The sequence below is a fragment of the Fundulus heteroclitus genome, chromosome 19 (genome assembly GCF_011125445.2).
Source record: "Fundulus heteroclitus isolate FHET01 chromosome 19, MU-UCD_Fhet_4.1, whole genome shotgun sequence".
Taxonomy (NCBI): Eukaryota; Metazoa; Chordata; class Actinopteri; order Cyprinodontiformes; family Fundulidae; genus Fundulus; species Fundulus heteroclitus.
Window position 1 is genome coordinate 21,133,954 of NC_046379.1, and position 21,242 is coordinate 21,155,195.

The 21,242-nt window shown below is 38.0% G+C and overlaps 3 gene segments (V, D, J or C); all 3 read right to left on the reverse strand.

Annotated features, from left to right (window-relative positions):
- Positions 1-847: 847 nt before the first annotated feature.
- LOC118567015 lies at positions 848-2,777 on the reverse strand. The segment is given in 3 exon segments: positions 848-1,373; positions 2,036-2,180; positions 2,754-2,777. Coding segments are annotated over 3 exon segments (492 nt in total).
- Positions 2,778-6,756: 3,979 nt separating this feature from the next.
- Positions 6,757-9,296, reverse strand: LOC105924378. The segment is given in 3 exon segments: positions 6,757-7,200; positions 7,865-8,021; positions 9,285-9,296. Coding segments are annotated over 3 exon segments (492 nt in total).
- Positions 9,297-18,040: 8,744 nt separating this feature from the next.
- Positions 18,041-20,218, reverse strand: LOC118567016. The segment is given in 3 exon segments: positions 18,041-18,589; positions 19,477-19,603; positions 20,195-20,218. Coding segments are annotated over 3 exon segments (471 nt in total).
- Positions 20,219-21,242: the final 1,024 nt, after the last annotated feature.

The following is a 21,242-nucleotide window of genomic DNA, read 5'->3' on the forward strand; positions in this document are numbered from 1 at the left end:
GTACCCAATGGCAGTTCAACAGTATTTCACCTGTCAGTGCATGTGGTTGATGCAGATGGTGACTTTTTATTTTTCATTTCTGTAGATTTACAACCGACGTGAATTTCTTGCAACTGAAAAAGAGCATTGGTGTTTTGATAACTTGGCTTTTTCATAATCTTTAATTTCCTAGTAAAAAGGAATACATCTGTGCAGTAACTTTGGTGCACCCAAATCTGTTTTTATTCAGTTGATAAAGCTTGCCTGAAAACTGCAATTGTTTTCAAAGAAAGAGTAACCCAAAGCCAGATCTTGTTGCTGAGAAAAGACAAAAAAACAATTTCAAATCCAAGAGAATTTGTAAAGTGAATGCCTTTTCCTTTAATAAGGCAAATGTGTAAAACCCTTCTTATGTGTTGGATCTATAATGATTTATCATCTTGCAACAAAAACACTGACTACTTTGTTTAACTAATATATTGTATGTCTGGTTTATTTTTGAGAAGGTGAATCATTTTCTGATGTAACTTTCTTACAGTTTAGTATTTAAAAGAAAATTATAATGTTCGTAGTTTACAACTATTGACATGATGATATAAGGTTAGGACACCCCCGCTTTGATAAATCATTTTTTTATGTCAGAGCATAATGTTTATTATTTGTTTGATATGCAATGCGGACACAAGATCTGTTTTGGAAAAACTCAGCCTTGATAGAACAAAAACAAGCTGAAATATTTCCTTGTAAAGCTGTAACTTATTTAACCAAAAAACAACCACAAAGTTGTATATTCATGCAATAGTATTCTATACAAATCTGAAAAAAAGTGTAGAACCGGATTGCATAATGCAAAAATAACAGACAATTATGTGTTGAATTTGAGGTTTATTAAAGGTGATTACAAGATAAGAAATTATTTGATTGTTCTACAATGGGGAAATTTTTAGACATTAACTTGAAGGTTTCACACAGAACAAAGATGATAGAAATAGAAATCACTGTAAATATGAAAAGTAATCTTGCTGAATAAACTCTGAGAGCATCCTGACTTGCAGACATGAAGCTGAGGCTCTACTCTGAGCAGCGGGCAGGGTCCAGGCTTTGAGTGACAGGACTCTGTCCACTCTGATTGGCCTCACAGCTCACTGAGCCCGCCTTCCTCCACTGGTCTGCAGGGAGGCTCAGGGTGCTGCTCCAGCTGTAGAGGCCGTCCCTCCCCAGGACCTCCAGGCTGTTAGACACCCCTGAGGACCTGCTGCTGCCCCCCACCTTCCAGCCCAGCCTCCAGGTTGAGGGGAAGCCTCCGCTGGCCAGACACACCAGTGTGACGCTGCTCTGCTGCTCCTCCTCTTTGGAGGGGGGGAGGACGGTCAGGGTGGGCCGCACCACACCCACTGGAGGAGAGAGGGGGAGAAAAGAGGCAGCAATGAGAATGAAAGCTGCTAAAAACACCTTCAGAGCTTCATTATCCATGATTACTGATGACATCTTCATCTGTCCCTCATATTATGTGACTCTGAATGATGAAACCCTGGGATGATTGAACTGAGAGCTGAAACACTGGTGGAAACAGTTCAGACGTTGACATCTGTTTCTTTCACTTCCTTAAAACGCCACGGAAAACAAATGAACCACGAACACCAAGCTGATCTGAGTTTACTCAGAAAATAATAACTCTGTTTAACAGGAATCCAGACCACAATTCTAATAAAAATACATGACTGAAAAAATCTTAAATACAAAATATAAATAAAAACTATTTGTTTCAATTGTATGAGTGAGAAATTAATGGTGATTTAAACATTTCATTGTAATTTATTTTGTTGTATAGAGTTAAAACGTATATTAATATTTTCAATTGAATCCACAATTTCAACTACTTACAGTCCTGAAATAATATTGACTTATGCAAAGTTCATCGATAAACTTTGAGATTTAATAATTTCAGAAAAAGCAGAATATACTAAACATAATTTATAGTTAAAATGTTATGTTTTTAAAAAGTTGTAAATATAGCAGTTAAATGCTCTGCAAAGTGAAGCTTTCTGGTACTTACAGTCAACGGTGAGTTTGGTTCCTCCACCAAAAGTCCACCACAGTGATACAAAGTCATTAAGAGGCCGTACAAAAACCTCCTGCACTGTCAGCAACCAGTTTTTGGTTGAAATGCTGCTTTCCAGTATTAATAAATTACATTTATACTTTATTTAATCTATAAATCATTCATCCATCATCATTCTGCTTCAAATGTGTTAATAATTTAAGATTTTTTTTTATTTTATCACCCAAGAGAAACAGACGTTATTTTTCTCCCTTAAAATATTGAGACATTCTTTAATAATTCACCTTTTATTCTGTTTCAAACCTAAAAAAAACGTTTTTCAAAATAATTTAAATACTAAATCCTTAAAAATGGGTAACTTCTATTAATGAATAATATCTTCGCCTGTAAATCTTAGAAAAACAGGAGAATTATACATATACCTTGAAGAGAGAAATAATTTAATCCTAATACTGAAAATCCTTCATGTTGTCTATATTTTATCTTCTTGTATTCCAATAAGATCGTGAATGGTTTAAATGGCTAAACTATTTGTGCTGATGTTGTGTCTGTGTTTGTCTTCAGCGTGCTGAGAGCAGAGCAATCATTTCCATAGAGAGGAGGCTTTGCATGGTCAGCTGATCCTCCAGGGAACTGAGAAGGTTTATAGTCCTGTGAGTTCAACACTGCAGGACTCAGACCTGTCAGTGGAGCCAGCAGAAACAACCAGCACCATGACCCTCATCACCATCCTCATCTGGACGCTGACCTGCTGCTGTTTTACAGGTTCATTCCCTCAGCAACATTTCCAGCATGATGTGCTGCCTTTTCTCTCATTTCTTTCTGCTGATAAATGAAGGATTTGTTTTTGTCTGCAGGATGCAGCGCTCAGGTGACTGTGACTCAGCCTCCACTGGTGTCATTTACACCAGGATCCACTGCCACCATCAACTGTAAAACCAACTCAGCTGTTGCAACATGCGCTGGCGATCAGTGTATGTTCTGGTATCAGCAGAAACCAGGACAGCCTCCAAAGCTCCTGATATATCAGGGGAACAAAGTTCAGTCAGGAATACCAGATCGGTTTAGTGGCAGTGGAAGCGGGACTGACTTCACTTTGACAATCAGTGGAGTTCAGGCTGAAGATGCAGCAGTTTATTACTGTGAGAGTATCCATGTCATAAATAGCAACAATGTATTCACACAGTGATTAGTAGCCGTGCAAAAACCTCCCTCAGTCAGACTGCAGACTCACTGAGCTGTTAGAGCAGAAACTGACTGCAGCTGCTGAGGAGGAAGAGATTCTGATACAGACCACTGAACACAGAGCTGACATGAACCTCACCAAGCATTAAATATGTTACTTTTTTGAAAATATGTTCTAGCAACTATCGTGTTTGACTAGGTACACAAGTTTGAGCAAGTAACTACATTTGAACCCGACATCTGCATACACTGTACTGTGCCTTGCAAAAGTGTTTACCCCCTCTCCCCACCCCTTGGCATTTTTCAAGTTTTGTAGCCTACGAACCTGGAAATGAAATGGAATTGGAGAGTTTGCACAATTTCATTTACAGATAATAATTAAGACTTTGAAGATGTAATATAATATTGTGAAGCAAACAGCAAATAGGAGAAAAAACAGATACAAAGACCAAGGAAGTCATATCCCTGTATGAAAAACATGTTATTTAATTTTCCACTCAACAGATTTTAGATCATTTATCTCAGCTTCATTTTCTGATCTTTTTCTACTGAATTCCATTCGGCTCAGTCCAGAATAATTCAATATTTGAATCACAAAAAACTGATAAGATTAGAGGTAGAATAAAACCCATAACTAGTCATATCCAAGCTGGAGTCTGTCAAGCCACCATATAATGACTCTTCCTTTCACAACCAACACAACTAGTGCAAAGTTGTGGGAGTGGAAGTGGGAGTAATTAAAGCATAGATTAAAATCTTTAGTCAGCTGTGCCAGTTTGAAAAAGATGGACGGGACCACAGACTTTAACTGAGCATCAAAGTTAAGATTGTTCTCAAGTCTTACACCCAGGTCAGTAACAGTTTGTGTCAGATGCTGACTTTAAGTCAACGCTGATGTTAGAGACATCAATCGGCCCATTCAACATAAATTTAAGAATAATTTTTTTGATGATCTGAAACATTTAAGCCTCACTAAAAGAAGTAAAAATGTGTTTTAGCAATATTTTATAAAATAGGATTAATCCCACATTATCATCACAACAAAACATTTTGTAAGCAGTTTCTGTTCAATGTGTAATTTCCTTGGAAAGAAAAATCTCTTGCGTGTCTTACTCTTACTAATGTGTTTCTAGGTTATTTATGACAACAATCTGCAGCAGCTATCAACCAGCAGGAGCTAACAGAGAAACCAGTGGTCTGATTTAATCAGACCTGTAATATATTGTGTTTCAGCTCTCAATGAGCTACTGATGTCAAATTTATCCTAAAGACTATACATACGTACACGTGAAGCTCTGGAGCTATTTTTCTTCTTCTGTAAAATATAGATTTTATTTATTCCAAAAAATGCTTGATAAAAGCAAAGAAAATTGTGTATTTTGCAGAAATTTCTGAAAACATTCTAACTGGTTATTCAACAACTTTTTTAACTCTGCTATCTCATGCATACAAAACATTTAGAGCAAATTGTTTTGATGTGCTAAATTTAAACGTATGCATCAGGTTCATATAAAAAAATCAGCGCTTAGAACACTATTTTTTTTTACTTGTGATATTATAGGTTTGTTTAAAACATGAACGGACAGTGTTTAAAGGGAACCGCCAGCAGGGGGCGGTGTTATGTAGTTATTGAAAGCTCTGGGACTGCATGAGAAGCGAAGTTAAATGTTTCCAGATGAGCTGATTCAGTCCACAGGGAGTTGAGACATAACTATGGCCCTCTCAGTTTCACTTGAACAGGTACTAAAAATAAATCTGTAGGAGATAGGCATCAGCCCCCTGCAACACTACCTGGAAAACTGGGTATAGAAAACTGATGGATGGATAATTAATGTATCAGTGCTTGACTGAGGGTACCTTCTTCTGGTAGAGTCTGATCGAATGTGCAGTGTGGCACAACTAAATATATATTTTATTAAAAATAAAGTTTTAGGGGTTTGAATACTGAATGTTTGTTGGTGACTTTTAGCTTCAAAGTCAGTCAGTGCTGATGAAACTTCAGACCCATAAGTGAAGATAACTGAGATGATCAATCTGGGCTACCATGGCATTGTGTTTACAAAGTTGTTTAGAGCTTTGAAAAAATCTCTGGGTGTCTGGTGTAGAGCCTGAAGATGAGCGATCCAGTAAAGCAGCTTCAACTTTAACTTATGTCATTCAGATCTGTATTATTTAATTGACAGCCTTTGTGAAAATGAACATTCACAGACATAAATAAGAAAAATATGTGCAAATTGTGCTTTTGTATGATAAGCTTATGAAAATGTATATATTGTCTTATTTGTTCTTTTTTTTATACATTTGGACAAAATAAATAAAACAGAAATATAGGGCATTTGATCTGTTGTGCACAAATAGCCTACTGCTTTAAATAATCAGAAACATGTAGATGTCTTTTGACTATGTTTGATTTAGAGAATCAGACCATTTGATCAATTGTAGCATTGACATATAATCTGCAATAAAGGATCATGTCTTATATTGAAATTTCTTCTTGTCTTCACTGTGCAGAGAGCAGAGCAATCATTATCACAGAGGAGTCTTTTCTAATAATTTAAGGCAAGGATCACCAAAGTGTGGCCTGGGGGCCATTTGCAGTCCTTGGACTGATTTTGTTCAGTACCCAATGGCAGTTCAACAGTATTTGACCTGTCAGTGCATGTGGTTGATGCATATGGTGACTTTTTATTTTTCATTACTGTAGATTTTCAACCGACAGAGCATTGGTGTTTTGATAACCTGGCTTTTTCATTCTCTTTAATTTCCCAGTAAAAAGGAATACATCTGTGCAGTAACTTTGGTGCACCCAAATCTGTTTTTATTCAGTTGATAAAACTTACCTGAAAACTGCAATTGTTTTCAAAGAAAGAGTAACCCAAAGCCAGATCTTGTTGCTGAGAAAAGACAAAAAAAATGTTTTTGAGTCCAAGAGAATTTGTAAAGTGATTGTCTTTTCCTTTAATAAGGCAAATGTGTAAAACCCTTCTTATGTGTTGGATCTATAATGATTTATCATCTTGCAACAAAAACACTGACTACTTTGTTTAACTAATATATTGTATGTCTGGTTTATTTTTGAGCAGTTACAAAATATTCTGATGTAACTTTCTTATGGTTTAGTATTTAAAAGAAAATTATATTGTTCGTAGTTCACAACTATTGACATGGTGATTTTTTTTCCCCCATGTGATATAAGGTTAGGACATTCCCGCTTTATTTAATGTCAGAGCATAATGTTTATTACTTGTTTGATATGCAATGCGGACACAAGATCTGTCTTGGAAAAACTCAATCTTGATAGAAAAAAAACAAGCTGAAATATTTCCTTGTAAAGCTGTAACTTATGTAACCAAAAAACAACCGCAAAGATGTATATTCATGCAATATTCTATACAAATCTGATAAAAATGCAAAACCAGATGGCATAATGCAAAAATAACAGACAAGTATGTGTTGAATTTCTGGTTTATTAAAGGTGATTATAAGATAAGAAAATATTTTATTGTTCCAAAATGGGGATATTTTTAGATATTAACTGAAGTTTTCATACAGAACAAAGATGATAGAAATAGAAATCACTCTGAACATGAAAAGTAATCTTGCTGAATAAACTCTGAGAGCATCCTGACTTGCAGACATGAAGCTGAGGCTCTACTCTGAGCAGCGGGCAGGGTCCAGGCTTTGAGTGACAGGACTCTGTCCACTCTGATTGGCCTCACAGCTCACTGAGCCCGCCTTCCTCCACTGGTCTGCAGGGAGGCTCAGGGTGCTGCTCCAGCTGTAGAGGCCGTCCCTCCCCAGGACCTCCAGGCTGTTAGACACCCCTGAGGACCTGCTGCTGCCCCCCACCTTCCAGCCCAGCCTCCAGGTTGAGGGGAAGCCTCCGCTGGCCAGACACACCAGTGTGACGCTGCTCTGCTGCTCCTCCTCTTTGGAGGGGGGGAGAACGGTCAGGGTGGGCCGCACCACACCCACTGGAGGAGAGAGGGGGAGAAAAGAGGCAGCAATGAGAATGAAAGCTGCTAAAAACACCTTCAGAGCTTCATTATCCATGATTACTGATGACATCTTCATCTGTCCCTCATATTATGTGACTCTTAATGATGAAACCCTGGGATGATTGAACTGAGAGCTGAAACACTGGTGGAAACAGTTCAGACGTTGACATCTGTTTCTTTCACTTCCTTAAAACGCCACGTAAAACAAATGAACCACGAACACCAAGAAGATCTGAGTTTACTCAGAAAATAATAACTCTGTTCAAAAGGAATCCAGACCACAATTCTAATAAAAGTACATGACTGAAAAAATCTTAAATACAAAAATGTAAATAAAAAATATTTTTTTAATTGTATAAGTGAGAAATTAATGGTGATTTAAACATTTCACTGTAATTTTTATAGTTTTATTGTATAGAGTTAAAACGTATATTTTTATATTCAATTGAATCCACAATTTCAACTACTTACAGTCCTGAAATACTGACTTATGCAAAGTTCATCGATAAACTTTGAGATTTAATAATTTCAGAAAAAGCAGACTATACTAAACATAATCTACAGTTAAAATTTTATGTTTTTAAAAAGTTGTAAATATAGCAGTTAAATGCTCTGCAAAGTAAAGCTTTCTGGTACTTACAGTCAATGTTGAGTTTGGTTCCTCCACCAAAAGTCCACCACAGTGATACAAAGTCATTAAGAGGCCGTACAAAAACCTCCTGCACTGTCAGCAAACAACCTGCTGCTGAAATGCTGCTTTTTAGTGTAAATAAATTACAGTTTATGCTGCATTTTATCTACAAGTAATCCAACATCCATTCAGCTTTAATTTGTTTTCACAATTTATGATTATGTTTTTATCTCCCAAGAGCAACAAAAGTTGTTTTGCCTCCTAAAAAATATAAAAATCTAATTTAATAATTCATCTTCTATTATATTTAAAACCTAAAAAGGTGTCCAAAATAATTCAATTCATGAAACCTTAAAAAAGTTGTAACTTCTAGTGATCTATAATATTACCTTCACCTGTGAGTTTTAGTAAAACAGGAGAATTATACATATACCTTGAAGAGAGATATTATTTAATCCAAATACTGAAAATCCTTCATGTTGTCTCTATTTTCTCTTCTTGTATTCCAATAAGATCCTGAATGGTTTAAATGGCAAAACTATTTGTGCTGATGTTGTGTCTGTGTTTGTCTTCAGCGTGCTGAGAGCAGAGCAATCATTTCCATAGAGAGGAGGCTTTGCATGGTCAGCTGATCCTCCAGGGAACTGAGAAGGTTTATAGTCCTGTGAGTTCAACACTGCAGGACTCAGACCTGTCAGTGGAGCCAGCAGAAACAACCAGCACCATGACCCTCATCACCATCCTCATCTGGACGCTGACCTGCTGCTGTTTTACAGGTTCATTCCCTCAGCAACATTTCCAGCATGATGTGCTGCCTTTTCTCTCATTTCTTTCTGCTGATAAATGAAGGATTTGTTTTTGTCTGCAGGATGCAGCGCTCAGGTGACTGTGACTCAGCCTCCAGTGGTGACATTTACACCAGGATCCACTGCCACCATCAAGTGTACCACAAATCCTGCTGTTGGCCGCTATGGTGATGGTGACCAGGGTATGTTCTGGTATCAGCAGAAACCAGGACAGCCTCCAAAGAGTCTGATATATAAGGGGAGCAAACTTCAGTCAGGAACACCAGCTCGGTTTAGTGGCAGTGGAAGCGGGACTGACTTCACTTTGACAATCAGTGGAGTTCAGGCTGAAGATGCAGCAGTTTATTACTGTCAGAGTATTCATGTCATAAATAGCAACAATGTATTCACACAGTGATTAGTAGCCGTACAAAAACCTCCCTCAGTCAGACTGCAGACTCACTGAGCTGTTAGAGCAGAAACTGACTGCAGCTGCTGAGGAGGAAGAGACTCTGATACAGACCACTGAACACAGAGCTGACAGAAACATCACCAAGTATACCCATTGTTTAAGCAATGGTCTTTCTATACATTTAACCTCAACTTATATACATAAAACAAAACTTTTCACGCAATTGTCATACCTCCTTTTTCATCCTTCTTATAGTGTATGGTATAAAAGTAAAAACATGGAGTTGTCCGGCCTTGTTTCTCAAAATTCAGTATAATTATTTTGATTTTATAACTATTGTTTTTGCTTAGGTACGCAGGTTTGAGCAAGTAACTACATTTGAACCAGACATCTGCATACACTGTAATGTGCCTTGCAAAAGTGTTCACCCCTTGGCATTTTTCATGTTTTGTTGCCTCCCAACATGGATGAAATGAAATGGAGAATTTGCACAATTTCATTTACAGATAATACGTAATCATGCACTCCATGCAGAAAAAGTAACTAAAGATAAAGAACGACAAAAAACTAAAATAAAGTCAGACACCTTCCTCTCAGAAGAAGAAGTGTTTTATCAAGGCCATAGAGCCCATCGCGATAACAGAGGTAGACGCAAAGGCCGAGGAGGGAGAAGAAGATTCCACGGTCGTCATTACTTATCAGATAAATGTTGGGACTGTGGACAGGTGGGACACATCCAAAGAGATTGTCCTAATCCAAAACAAGCGAGAAACCATTTAGCATGACTAACCGATGAAGAGAAAAATGCAAAAGAACCCCCAGAGGAAGAAGTAATGCTAAATCTGTATGAACTATTTTTGGTAGGGGAATTAAACCAGAAATCAACTTACTGGTAAACAAGAAAGAAATGACATTTTTATGTGACACTGGAGCATGCAGAACCACCTGCAGAGAACAAATACCATTCTGTAAATTCAGTGATGAAACCATTCTGGTCAGAAATGCAAGTGGATGTTAGCTGGTCCTTTTAAGGCAGGGCTGCAATGACGTTGAAATGTGTTTTAGGGATAAAGTTCATTTTCTAGGCAAATATTGACTTTGCAATTAATTGCTGTTACGCTGATCACTCTTTATAACATTCGGGAGTATATGCAAATTGCCGTTATAAAAACTGAAGCAGTAGACTTTGACATTTTTGTCAAAAATGTCACATTTTTGACATCAAATGCAAATCTTATACATTCCCAGCTGCCCAGTTTATTCTCTTGGGTAGAGATGGGTTGTATCAATTAGGATTGGCCCTGGTGCCCACAGCAAATGGATGCATTGTGGTAAAAAGACAACATGAAGACGTACTTGTGCAAAGAGGTTGAGGAAATCCCCACTATTACTACGCTCTGGACATCCCAAACACACCTCCACACAAGTCAGCCTCAGCCCTGAAACAGGAAGGGAGATAAGCTATAAGCAAAATACAAGATGGAATGACAGAAACATATCTGTATGTCACTCTCTGGTACAACAACAACCCAGAATCGGACCCAGGTTATGAAAAACAAGTTGAAAAGTGTACACCGGCAACAATCACAGTGGATTACCTCTACTCGGCTGCTCAAAGCACAGTGGTAGCAGGAATAATCTTGCCAGAAAAACTAAAGAGGTTTAACAGAATGCATTTTCCCTCACATATGTCGCTTTTTAAAAAACAAACAGTGACACAAAACTACTGCAGAAACTCGATCCCAAATTACGCAGAAATAGCAGGGCTTTCACAAAAACGAATGTATGAACGAGAATTGAAAATGTCAGCACAATTAAACTGGACGGCAGAAGCAGAAAAAGCCTTTTGTGATCTAAAACAGGCCTTAGTTTCCAGCACCGCTCTAGCGTTGCCGGATTACAATAAACCGTATATACAAATGGTAGACTGCAAAGGCCATTACATGACCTCTGTTTGAGTACAGCAGCATGGTGCAAAAATGAAGCCAGTTTTCATCTAAACTAGACAGTGTCACCAGCAAGACACTTGTCATGCATGGCCACACTGCTCTCACAACCTTATTTGAAAATAGAACACTGCACCACTTTGAACCCAGCAACACTTATGCCGCTCCTGGAAGACGGCAGCAAGCATGACTGTTAACAATAGCTGAACAGTTGACTAAATCCAGACCAGATCTAAAAGATCAACCATTAACCGAGGTACAAACTCTTTTCGTAGATGGCTCATCAAGAAAAGACAACTATGTTAAAACACAGACAGGTTATGCTATTGTTACAGCAACAAAGTCTTAAAAGCAGAAAAACTGTCATCAAACCACTCTACTCAAGCTGCAGAACTGGTAGCCCTCGCAGAGGCTTGCAAATTAATGAAAGGAAAACAAGCTACTATTTACACAGGCAGTCAGTATGCATTTTTAACAGTTCAAACTGTGAACTGAGGCAAGTTTCCATCTCCCAGCTACCCATTTCAAATAATTCACATGGACTTCATTGAATTAAATCAGAGTGAAGGGAAAATGTATTGTCTAGTGATAATAGATATGCCTTTTCTAAATGGATAGAACTGTTTCCAGCAAAGCACACAGATGCAGTAACAGTAGCTAAAGCTTTGTGCAAAGACATTATACCTAGATATGGTATACCAGAAAAAATCTACAGTGACAATGGCACTCATTTTGTAAACCAGGTGATCAAAAAGATAGGACAGTGCTTTCATTGTTCATATCACCCTCAAAGCGCAGGACTTGTGGACATTGAAAAACAGACTAAAGAGTGCATGGAAGAAACAGGAAGACCATGGACTCAGTGTCTAGACCTGGTCAAGCTACACTATAATATTACAACATCAGCAGGTTTAACCCCCTATGAGACATTGTTTGGCAGGCAATACAGAATGCCATATTTTAAGAATGAATAGGAACTGAAAGAAGAAACTAATTTAGCAGATTATATGAGAAAAATGTTGGAAAAACAGAAACTTCACAGCACGGATGAGTTTCCCTCTGTGTCTCAACATGAGATCCAGTTCGTAATTAAGGAGTCTGGATTTCTCCGCTCCACACTCAGTATCTGGTCTGCAAGCGTGCACGGTGCGACCTGCACGCAAACATGCAGGTCGCACCGTCCACGGTGCCATCCTTATAGCAGGAGTATTCCTATTACTTTTGTCCAAATAACGGGGCTGTTGTTTGATCTAAACCATTCCACTGCAGCTGTATGTTTTGTCCTGCTGGAAGGTGATCCTCTGGTCTCTTGCGTCTTCTAACAGCTTTTCTTCCAATATGAACTCTGACAAACTTTCCTGCTTTTGTCAAAGAGAAGTATTCCCATGCATGATACGCCCACCCCCATTTATTTCATGCAGGCCTGAATCATCAATTTCACTCTTTCTTTTGACCAGAGGATCATCTTCCATGCGTTTGCTGTGGCCCCTTTGTGGTTTGTGGCAACATGCAGATTGTTGTTTTTCTCCAGGAATCTGAAATTTTGACTCCTTCTCTGGTCAATAATCTCCTTGGACGACCGGGTAGTTTAGGTGGACGACCATGTCTTGGTAGGTTCCCAGTTGTGTCAAACTCTTTCCATACTCTGGATGATGGATATAAGATTGTCCAGGAGGTGTTTAAAGCTTCAGATTTTGTCTTACAACCTAATCCTGCTTAAAACCTCTGCATAACTTTCTTCATAACCTGTCAGCTGTGTTCCTTGGTTTTCACAATGCTGTTAGTTCACCAATGCTCTCTGAAAAACCTCTACTAAGACTAAATAAACACAAGTAGACTTTGTTTATTATTTGGAACAAGCTGCCATCAGAGGTCAACTAATTAAACACTGGTGGACTGTTTACCAATTAGTTGACCTCTGATGGCACTTGATTTTTTTTGGGAATAAGAGAGTAAAATAGGTTAAATTAGTGCAAATACAAAAGTAAGTTCATAGTTTACATGATGCTTCATCAGTGGTATAAATTTATGTTCTTCTATTAACCAAGTTGGACTGATATCAGACATGTTCATGTATGGTTGATGTGAGGTTTTCTTCTTGTGTAATACAGTTTAAGGTTATTTTCCCAAAGCTGGGCCATATCCAGTGCTGTGTGACATTTATTTCCCAGGATTCTCTTTTTTTTTAGACCAACAACTGAATGACAGTTCCTTATAGAGCATCACAAGATGCCTTAACAGCCTCATCCATTCAGCTGTGGTTAAAAAGTCAAACATTTCTCCAGAATAATGAATCTGTTTATATGACTCTGGGGAAAGTTTGCCCTAAAACAGGAATCTCAATCTATCTCTATTCAAAAGCATTAAACCTGTGATGGATCCTCCTTTAAAACCACATCCTAACACATTTATCCTCTAATAGCTGATCTGTTGATGGCAGAAACCTTTGTGTTTTCTTTCTACAAAATTCTCTAAAAATGACATAATTATGGTGAAGAGAATCAAATGAATGTTGAAACAAACAAGGAAAAAACTGTATTTTGGTTGCATTTAAAAAAGGTTACAAATTCATTCTGATGTTGCATTAAACATATTAAAAGCATTCAACCCTTTAAACTGATCAATTCAGCCATATCACTTGACTCTTTACTATTCAATTCAATTCAATTCAATTTTATTTATATAGCGCCAAATCATGAAACATGTCATCTCAAGGCACTTTACAAAATCAAGTTCAATCATATTATACAGATTGGGTCAGATTATACAGATTGGTCAAAAATGTCCTATATAAGGAAACCAGTTGATTGCATCAAAGTCCCAACAAGCAGCATTCACTCTTGGGGAACCGTAGAGCCACAGGGAGAGTCGTCTGCATTGTACATGGCTTTGCTGCAATCCCTCATACTGAGCAAGCATGAAGCGACAGTGGGAAGAAAAACCACCCATTAACGGGAAGGAAAAACCTCCGGCAGAACCGGGCTCAGTATGAACGGTCATCTGCCTCGACCGACTGGGGTTACAGAAGACAGAGCAGAGACACAACAAGAGAGACAAAAAAGCACAGAAGCACACATTGATCTAGTAATCTGTTCTACATTAGATGGTAGTAGCGGGTGAGCCGTCTTCTCTGGATGATGTCACAGTTAACAGAACGCCAGACCAGGTGTACCTACTATGAAGAAAAAGAGAGAGAGCAAAAAGTTAAAAGCTGAAATGACGACAGTCATTTCAATGTAATACAATGCAAAACTGGAGAACAGTAGACTGAAGAACAGTAGAAATCAGTAGAGTGAGAAAATTAGACCCTGATGTCCTCCAGCAGCCTAGGCCTATCACAGCACAACTATAGAGATAGCTCAGGGTAACATGAGCCACTCTAACTATAAGCTTTGTCAAAAAGGAAAGTTTTAACATTAGTCTTAAAAATAGATAGGGTGTCTGCCTCACGGACCAAAACTGGGAGTTGGTTCCACAGGAGAGGAGCCTGATAGCTAAAGGATCTGCCTCCCATTCTACTTTTAGAGACTCTAGGAACCACCAGCAGACCTGCAGTCTGAGAGCGAAGTGCTCTGTTAGGAACATACGGGGTAATCAGAGCTGTTACTACTAAGTGATATATTTACAGAATGTTGGGAAATTGTCAATGCATAAAGATTTTTGATTATGAAATGTCAGCAGAGGGCAGTGCATCACAATGTATGAAAGTGAAGTCGTCTGTAGGAGCTGACACATCAATTGTCTAAACCAGCTCATCAAAGCAGGGTTGCTGCCTATCTGTGGCAGTCTTAGGGTGAGACGCAGGGTCCACCCTGGTCAGGTCGCCATTCCATCACAGAGACACACAGAATGAACCAAAACCAGACAAAACTAAGCCTTTTTGGAACATGTGTGTCCAATTTTATCAAGTGTGAAACTATCAGAGTATTTCAGAGAAAGGAGCTCATGCTGATGGTCAAACATGGTGATGGTAGTGTAATGGTCTGGACGTACTCTGCTTCTTCAATTGTTGCAACTTGCTGTAAGTGATGGAAACATGAATTTTTCTCTCTAGGAAAAACTGTAAAGGAGAACGTCTGGCCACCACTTTGTGTCTTTAAGTTCAAGTGCACTTGGGTTATGTAGCAGGACAATTATCTGAAGCAAGCCAGCAATTCTGAATGACCCAAACAAACCAAGACAAAAAAAAAAAAAACTCCCAAAATACAGCTTTGACAGAGGCCTAGTCAAAGTCTGGAATTAAATCCCACTAAACTTCCATTCACAGTTATCAGGATTTCCTTGATGGTAGGTGCTTTTGCCGAGTACAGCACAACTACCCTTTAGATTCAGGGGGTAATTACTCTTTTACACAGGGCCAGGTGGGTTTGAAAATACAAAAAAAAATTAGACCAAATAGTTGTAATGAACTAAATTCAAACGTATCAATGTGGTTTCATTCAGAAAATCAAAGTGTGAACTCTCCGTTGCTCTTAAATTGTTTGTTTAAAACGTAAATGGACATCAGTGCAAAAATATTTAACGTAAACTACCAGCAGGGGGCAGTATGGCACGATTATTGAAAACACCCTGAGCTGTGGGACTGCAGGAGAAGCAAAGTTAAATGTTTCCACATGAATTGATTCAGCCCACTGGGAGTTGAGACTTTTTTTTTCTATTTCTAGCTGTCTCAGTTTCACATGAACAGGTGCTGAAAAAAATCTGTTTGCATGATTTTTAATCCATCACTGCTTGACTGATTTTGACTTCTACTGGTAGAGTCTGATCTTAATGTGCTGTGTTGCAAACCAGCAGAATTAAACTAAAAAATCAAGTTTTAGGAGTTTGAATCTGCTAAATGTTTTAAACTTTTAGCTTCAAAGTCAGCCAGTGCTCCAGCTTCAGAGCCGTGAGTGAACATAATAGAGATGATCAGTCTGGGCTACCATGGCGTGTTCACAAAGATGTTTAGAGCTGCACAAAAGTTGGGAGTGTTTGTTATAGAAACTAAAGACGAGAGATCCAGTAAAAGCAACTTCAACTTTAACATCTTTCATTCAGATTCATAATATTTAAATGGCAGTTGTTACAAAATGAACTTTCGCAGACACAAAGGAGAGAATTATGTGCAAATCGTGCTTTTGTATAATATGCTTGTGCAAATATGTATATCGTCTTTTTTATCACAAAGTTACATTAGGACATAATAATTCAAACAGAAATATAGCACCTTTGATCTGTTGTATAAGAATGATGTATTGTTTTAAAAAAATCCTAAAAATGCAAAGTCACTGTCTTTGGACTACGTTTGAATTAAAAAATCAAACAATTTGGATAATTTGTGGCATCTAGAAAAATTTATAAAAAAGGATCATATCATATTTCGTAATCTCTGTTTTGTCTGTGAGCAATCAGAGTGTTGGTCTTTTCGTAATCAGGCTTTTTGCATTCTCTGTAATTTGCTGGCATAATGGTAAAAAGGTTTGTTGGTTTCATGTTTTATCATATTTTTATGCCGGTCACTATGTAGTCGCATGTGATGCACAGTTGGGACAGCACCGCCCTGAAGTGTTGATGTGCTTTAGATCATAAAAGCAAATATTGTAGCACAATTTATAAATTATGTTGTTGGGAAACTTTAATTAGAAAGAAAAGAAAAAAGAGAAATAAAGCATTTTATTTGAGCAAACCTCAGATTCTTTCACTTTGCATCTGACTCACTTTTCCCCTCTTCAACACAAACTCAGGCGTCTGTTTATGCTGATTTGAATGTTGGCTGTGCATCACTGCTCCTAGATCAGTTTAAAGTGAAACACAGAGAAACTTCTCTGCAGTCTGACGGTGAAATCACTCTGAGCTATGATGTTACTGACTCCACTGTTGATCACGCTGCTGCTCCAACTCCAAGGTCAGGAACAATAACTTTTTGGGGTTCTAGTCTCATCTCAAATACAGACAAATGTCAAATCTTCACACATTTTGTGCTTTTTCCATCATGTAGGATCAGACGGCAATGCATCTGTGACTCAGTCTCCTGCTGTAAAGTCGGCTGCTTTGGGGGACACGGTCTCTCTGAGCTGTACAGCCAGTAAAGGAGTTGATGATGATCTCAGCTGGTACCTGCAGAAACCTGGACAGCCTCCCAAGCTGCTGTTTTATCAAATAAGTAGCCGTCAATCTGCTCCGAGTCGTTTCAGCAGCAGTGGATCAGAGCCTCAGTTCACCCTGACAATCAGTGGAGTTCAGGCTGAAGATGCAGGACATTATTACTGTATGGGTGTGCATTCAGGCCCGGTGTTCACACAGTGATACAGAGTCGTACAAAAACCTCCTTTAGTCTGTTTACGGTGCAGCAGCTGTTAGTTTCTGCTGCAGACTGAAACATGGATCTACGGTCCAGTGAAGTTCAAAAAGCAGCATTAGAAGAGCTTCATGTTGATCAGACAGTATTTTACAGCTCATGAGAATAAGATCACATAGAAAATATAGCTGTTCCTTAAACATGTAAAGCCTCTTAGATTATTATAAAAACACTATTTACTTTTGCAAGGAATTTGAGGTGAACGTTACAGGGTTTACCAACGGTAAATAATCAATTTGACTGAATACTGGTTTGATTAATTAGGGGGTCAGGATAAAGTCTTTATCCATTTTAAAATTGTGGACACGTCTGCTATGTTTGCTCTGAATGTATTGGAGGATAACTATTTAATTTTAATGCAACACATTTAGATTTATAAGACACTAAACATACTAAAACTGACTTCTACCTAATTTCTCTTTAAAATAATATATATATATATATTATATAATAAAGATATATATATATATATATATATATATATATACAGACATATACATATATATATATATATATATATATATATATATATATATATATATATATATATCAAAGATTGCAGAACATTAAAAACTGTCTTGTTTGTTTTAATGAGCTGTTGTTAAATTACCCTAATGACCGCTATTTAAAGTGTCATTCCTTTTTTGATGAATCCAACTTTTATCTTTTCTATTTTTCAATAAAAAGAACCACTCTCCATTGTAATGTATCAGAGCAAGCTTTATTAGAGCCACAGCAAATGAATCCCACTCCCATCCAGCTACTGAGCTCCACACATTAATCTAAGTTATTGATTCACAGCAATGTTGTTCAGCGTCACACAAAGCTTTAGCTTCTCTTCCAGCCATCCAGACTCATACTGATGAGAGCAGCAGGTGTTTTCCTCCTGCGCTCCCTCCCAGAACTCCTGTCCTGGGCTTCATCAGCCTCTCTAGCCCTCACAGCGGCTCCTTTGGATGGTCTGGGCCGTGGTGTGGTCGTGATGGAGGACCCTGCACGAGTACATCTCTCCTTTCATCCAGGTCTCCTGGCTCAGGCTTAAGGTGCTGCTGCTGCTGTAACGTCCGCTCTTCTCCTCCTCTGGGCTGGTCAGGACCCCCTCTCTCACCTCGGTACCGTCCACCTCCCAGCTCACAACGGCTCCCTGAGGGGAGTAGCCGCTCAGCAGGCAGACCAGCGTGGCCGAGCCCCTGGAGAGCTGCTCAGAGGAGGGAGTCAGCAGAGAGACTGAGGGTCTGACCTTGGGGCCAGCTGGAGAGGAGAGCAGAGACACACAATGAGCAGATCAGCTTCTGCTGGAGGACACACAGCTGGACACCACACAGTTATTATAGTAAATGATATTATTAGAACACAGAGGAGACAGATTTTTGAGATGTTGGGGTTTATGAATCCATCCAACTCATTTACTCTATTGTAAAGTTTTAGATTAATCTTCCAGACAAAAACACATCAATGCTGATGTGCTCTGAGCTCGACTCATCAGGACTTGTTTAGAAACACAATAAAAAGGGAGCAACATAATGTCAGCATCACAGAAATGTGAATGAAAAATATTTTACTGGTTCTTTAAAGATCTGGTTAATGAAAAACAAAATGGCAGAAGACAGTTAAAGACTTTTCCATCTGTTTTTTTCACTTCCTCTTCACAGCATCAAACTAACGAACCGTAATCTTAAACTACTCGGAGTAAAAGCACACACACACACACACACACACACACACATATATATATATATATATATATATATATATATATATATATATATATATATATATATATATAAAATATAAAGATATATATTTTATATATAAACATTTAAAATATAAAGATATATTTGTGCTTTTAAAATTAGGATCCACCACTAAGTTCTTAAGAAAATGTATCACTATTTAAATAAATACATTCTAAATGAATTTAATACTTTAAAATCATGTAATCAAATAAATGATGTAAACTATATTAAAATAATGTTTCTGTACTTCTTGTTACAAATATGCAAGATGTTGCCAACAAGCCAAAGTTACAACAAATAGAAGAAAAGGAATATTATTACAGAAATAACAAAAATAATTGCATTTTATTAAACAAATATTTAAACTTTTTGTTTCAAATAAGACAAAGTTTTTATACTTACAGTGATGGATGAGTTTGGTTCCTCCACCAAAAGTGTACCACAGTGATACAAAGTAGTTAAGAGGCCGTACAAAAACCTCTTGCACTTTCAGCAACCATCTTTCCACTGAAGAAATAAAGTTTTTACCCTAAAACTTTTTTCAAAAACAAAGTCACGTAACTCACATTACATTTCACTGATTTATGATTAAAGACATTTTTTTAGGATTTTGTTGATACTTTTTATCAATGAAAGAAATATGTTTTCCTCTCTCTCTTTCTTTATTGTCTTCTTTTTTTAGATGATTAGAATTAGAAGCTCAGTTTAAATAATCTAAAACACAGCAAAAAATTAAAAACTAAAATTAATTAGTTTATAGGAGTAGAAAATTATTAAATGTCCAATAGATAAGTTATGTCATAACAACTTAAATATAGAAAGGAAACATATACCTGCATAATTTTTAAAAAATATTCCATTTAGTTAAAGTTGTAAATGTCTCTATTTTCTCTTCTTGTATTCCAATAAGATCCTGAATGGTTTAAATGGCAAAACTATTTGTGCTGATGTTGTGTCTGTGTTTGTCTTCAGCGTGCTGAGAGCAGAGCAATCATTTCCATAGAGAGGAGGCTTTGCATGGTCAGCTGATCCTCCAGGGAACTGAGAAGGTTTATAGTCCTGTGAGTTCAACACTGCAGGACTCAGACCTGTCAGTGGAGCCAGCAGAAACAACCAGCACCATGACCCTCATCACCATCCTCATCTGGACGCTGACCTGCTGCTGTTTTACAGGTTCATTCCCTCAGCAACATTTCCAGCATGATGTGCTGCCTTTTCTCTCATTTCTTTCTGCTGATAAATGAAGGATTTGTTTTTGTCTGCAGGATGCAGCGCTCAGGTGACTGTGACTCAGCCTCCACTGGTGACATTTACACCAGGATCCACTGCCACCATCAAGTGTACCACAAATCCTGCTGTTTACCGCTATTCTGATGGTGACCAGGCTATGTTCTGGTATCAGCAGAAACCAGGACAGCCTCCAAAGAGCCTGATACGTTACGTACATACACTTCAGTCAGGAACACCAGCTCGGTTTAGTGGCAGTGGAAGCGGGACTGACTTCACTTTGACCATCAGTGGAGTTCAGGCTGAAGATGCAGCAGATTACTACTGTAAGAGTTACCATATCATAAATGGCAATGTGTTCACACAGTGATTAGTAGCTGTACAAAAACCTCCCTCAGTCAGACTGCAGACTCACTGAGCTGTTAGAGCAGAAACTGACTGCAGCTGCTGAGGAGGAAGAGACTCTGATACAGACCACTGAACACAGAGCTGACATGGTTCACTTAAAAAAAAAAATTCAGGGGAAAAAAAAAACACACCATGTTAAAATACTGAATTAAAATCTTAAGATATCAGCCATGAATGTTTAAGCTTGAACACCAATTGGTCCACCAAAAAACCTGTAGAGAAAGCTGAAAATGTGCTTTCTAGCAGGACAGTCAACAAACCTGATTCAGTCACAGCAGTTCTGTCAGGAGGAACGAAGTAAAAATCCAGCAAACAACTGAAATCAATTTATTGCAGCATCACTGTTCCAAGATATATTGTTTACAAGTCATTTCTGCCAAAAATGACTTGTAAACTGAGGAAATGAATGTAAAATTTAGAAGATAAGGAGGGGGGAACCCGCAAAAACGTCAAATTATTCTGGAATTTGTCAAATAAAATATTTTAATCCAAACTAACCTAAAGCAAGGTAAATAAAGTCCGATGTAACAAAT